Here is a 2,948-nt window from a genome sequence, read left to right on the forward strand (position 1 = left end):
TCATGACCCAGCACCTGATGAGTGCTGGGGTACTGGTGTTGGCAGCACCAATACTGCTTTTAGGAGTTGCTGACCTCTCTATATATGTGCAGTGAGATGGGAACCAATACTCATCACTTATGGCCTGGTGCAAGCTTAGGGCAGCCTAACTGATAGGAAGGCATTTGCTGCATGATAAGCTTGCAATTTGGAGATTTCAGTGGCCACTGCATTCAGGCTGCTGCAATAAGACTTTTCCCTTCTGGCAGCAGGTAACCCCTTATCTTCTGTCTTCTCTTGAGCTGAGTGAAGATGAGGAACACTGTGCCCAAGGGGAAGAAGGAGCATCACAGCTCTTGGTCTGAATCCACGCACTTGGGGCTTCTTGGCTCCTGCATGATGCCACCATCTTGGCTCTCCCAACCCTCCTCTCCCTTCTACCTCAGAATGAAGCTCCCCTGTGTGACCCTGGGTGCTCTGCTCCTCCTGCTGCCGGCTGGCCATGGAGGCACGGAGACCTCTGCTATCGACCTGCGCACCTTCATCGGTTGTGCCGTGCGTGAGTTCACCTTCGTGGCCAAGAAGCCTGGCTGCAAGGCACTGCGGATCACCACGGATGCGTGCTGGGGACGCTGCGAGACCTGGGAGGTGAGAGTCTTTCCCCGAGAAAAAAGCATTGAGCAGTGAGATAGTCAAGGACCGCGTGCTGCTCTGCGATCCCACTGCAGCGCTTTGCTGCAATTGGTTCCCTCCCTCCTTGTGCTGTCTCAAAGGGGATGAACCTCATGTGATGATATTAATGAAGCGCTTACGTAATACTCTTATTATGCAATTTGAAAGCCTCTTAAAGCTCAAACACTTAAGGAGAGGAGGCCTTTATTACTTTACTGGAAGAAAATTCCTTTGAGATTAAGGTGGAGCCCTTGGTTGGGGGGGTAATATATTTTATTCCAAAACAACAGATGCCAAAGATAATGTCTGTTTCTAATTTGGGCTTGTTTTAAATCACAGTTCAATATGAAGTAGTTATGCTTTGGGAGTGTAGAGGGGCAGAAAGAGAGCACGAGTCTGTACACACTTCAGACAGCAAGTTGCTGACTCTTATGGCCTTTCTGTCACTGAATGGCTCAAGGGGCCAAACCCGGTTTAATTTATTCAGGGAATTTCTAATGACTGCAGAGTGAAATACCACAGGGATGTAGTTAAGCTGAATGCATCTGGCTGCAGGCTCAACAGCTTCTACAGAGCCTCATGGTGTGCTTGGGTGGAGGAGCTGGTAAGAGGGAGCATGTCTGGATATCTTCTTGCTGAAACATGGCATCTGTTCTTTTCTGTGCCATCATTCTCTGCTCCTGGGGCAGGCTTTTCACACAGCATAGACAGAAAGAAAGAAAATGCTTAAGTGTCTCCAGGCTGTTTTACTTCAGGCTGTTTCCCATCTGTGTGAGGGAGAGGATTGTAGTGGGCTCCCTCCAGTCCTGTCTTTGGAAACAGGTGCTTCCGTTGGGGAAAACATCACTTTTCAGCAAAATCCATGCCGCCCATAGTTCCACGTGGGAGTTTGGCGTTCAGGGCCTTCAGGATACTGTTTTTTTCTGTTGGTTGAGGTTTCTGGCCAAGCTGTTCATCTTATGAAAAACTGCAGGCCTCAGTGCTGCCTGCAGTGCTGCCAGGTGGACTCCCCATGGCATGTATCTGCTGGGCTTTGCAGGACGTACAACCTGACTGCTGCTGTTTCCATGGCCCCTTCCATCTTGATCCAGTGGCTCTGCTGTTTATTCCTCTTGAGAAAACCAGGGACCCCGATGTTTGTCTTGCATCTTGCCTGATACCCTCATTTCTCACCCACAGAGGCCAATACTGCAGCCGCCTTACATTGAATCTTACCACCGTGTCTGCACCTACAATGAGACCAAGCTGGTGACAGTGATGCTGCCCAAGTGTGCCCCTGGAGTGGATCCCTTCTACACCTACCCAGTTGCCATACGCTGCAACTGTGACTTCTGCTCTACGGCCACCACTGAGTGTGAGACTGCCTGAGCTCTCCTTCCTCAGGTCAAGTTCCTCCCTGGCTCTACACCCCTGCTGTCTCAGAGGGTGTGGGTCAGCCCAGAATTTGGTCTCACCATCTAATGCTCCTAATCATCGGCTTTTCTGGCAGATGAGGTTTAGTTCCCTCTTCCCTTTCTGTAGAAACGTAGAATGCAGCCTTATAATAGCAAATCCTATGGAAGAAAAATTGATGCTGTTTCCCTTCCTTCCAGGCTCTACATAGAGTGGGACCTTTCTTCATGCACAAAGTGCACATGGACTGAATAGTCACAGAGGGGTTGGAAACAGGCCATAAATGCATGACAGCCAGTAGAACAGCCTTTATTCTTTTTAGTTTTAGTACCTTCCCAGTAATGTAAGAATTACCAACATTTCCCCCTCTTGCCCCTTCCGCTCTTCTTACGCTGAGATCTGTCAAAAATAACTGTCAAGGAAAAGGCTGTACAGACAATAAAATGGAAATGGGGATCAAATCACAACCTTGAAATTACACCCTAAGCCCTAACTCAGTCAAATACTTGATTAATATCTGTGGACTTACAGTTAAGTGCGTATTTCAGTGATTTGCTTAATTGGAGCATTTCTGCTGAAAAAAATCTTGCCTTACGAGAGATGACTTCTTAAAAAGCAGAAAGAAGCACATTAAATGTGTAATGCTTTTGTCCAGGACTGTCCAGAAGAAGAACTGGCTTCATGTAAAACCAGAGAGGCTCTGCACAACCCTAAAGTCCTCTCTTGACAATTTCCAGAGTTAGAGGGACCAAGCCAAAATGTAGTGCTTGTGGTTCAGTTTCAGCAAGCCTTGGCCAAGGCAATGGGAAAGAGGGGGCTATGGGGGTGTTTCCCACACTTCCCTTCGCTGCTCAGCCACACAGGGACTTGCTTCTCAGGAGATGCACAGAAGGCAGACGGAAGTC

At 48.4% G+C, this 2,948-nt stretch overlaps 1 protein-coding gene across 1 annotated transcript; it reads left to right on the plus strand.

The window, feature by feature from the left end:
• Nucleotides 1-426: 426 nt before the first annotated feature.
• Nucleotides 427-2,019, plus strand: GPHB5 (glycoprotein hormone subunit beta 5; the record flags this gene model as incomplete). The annotated part of the gene is made up of 2 exons (XM_079536742.1): nt 427-627; nt 1,831-2,019. The coding sequence occupies 2 exons, from the start codon at nt 427-429 to the stop codon at nt 2,017-2,019; spliced, it is 390 nt and encodes a 129-aa protein (XP_079392868.1).
• Nucleotides 2,020-2,948: the final 929 nt, after the last annotated feature.

Source organism: Tetrao urogallus, assembly GCF_951394365.1.
Source record: "Tetrao urogallus genome assembly, chromosome: 6".
NCBI classification, from domain to species: domain Eukaryota; kingdom Metazoa; phylum Chordata; class Aves; order Galliformes; family Phasianidae; genus Tetrao; species Tetrao urogallus.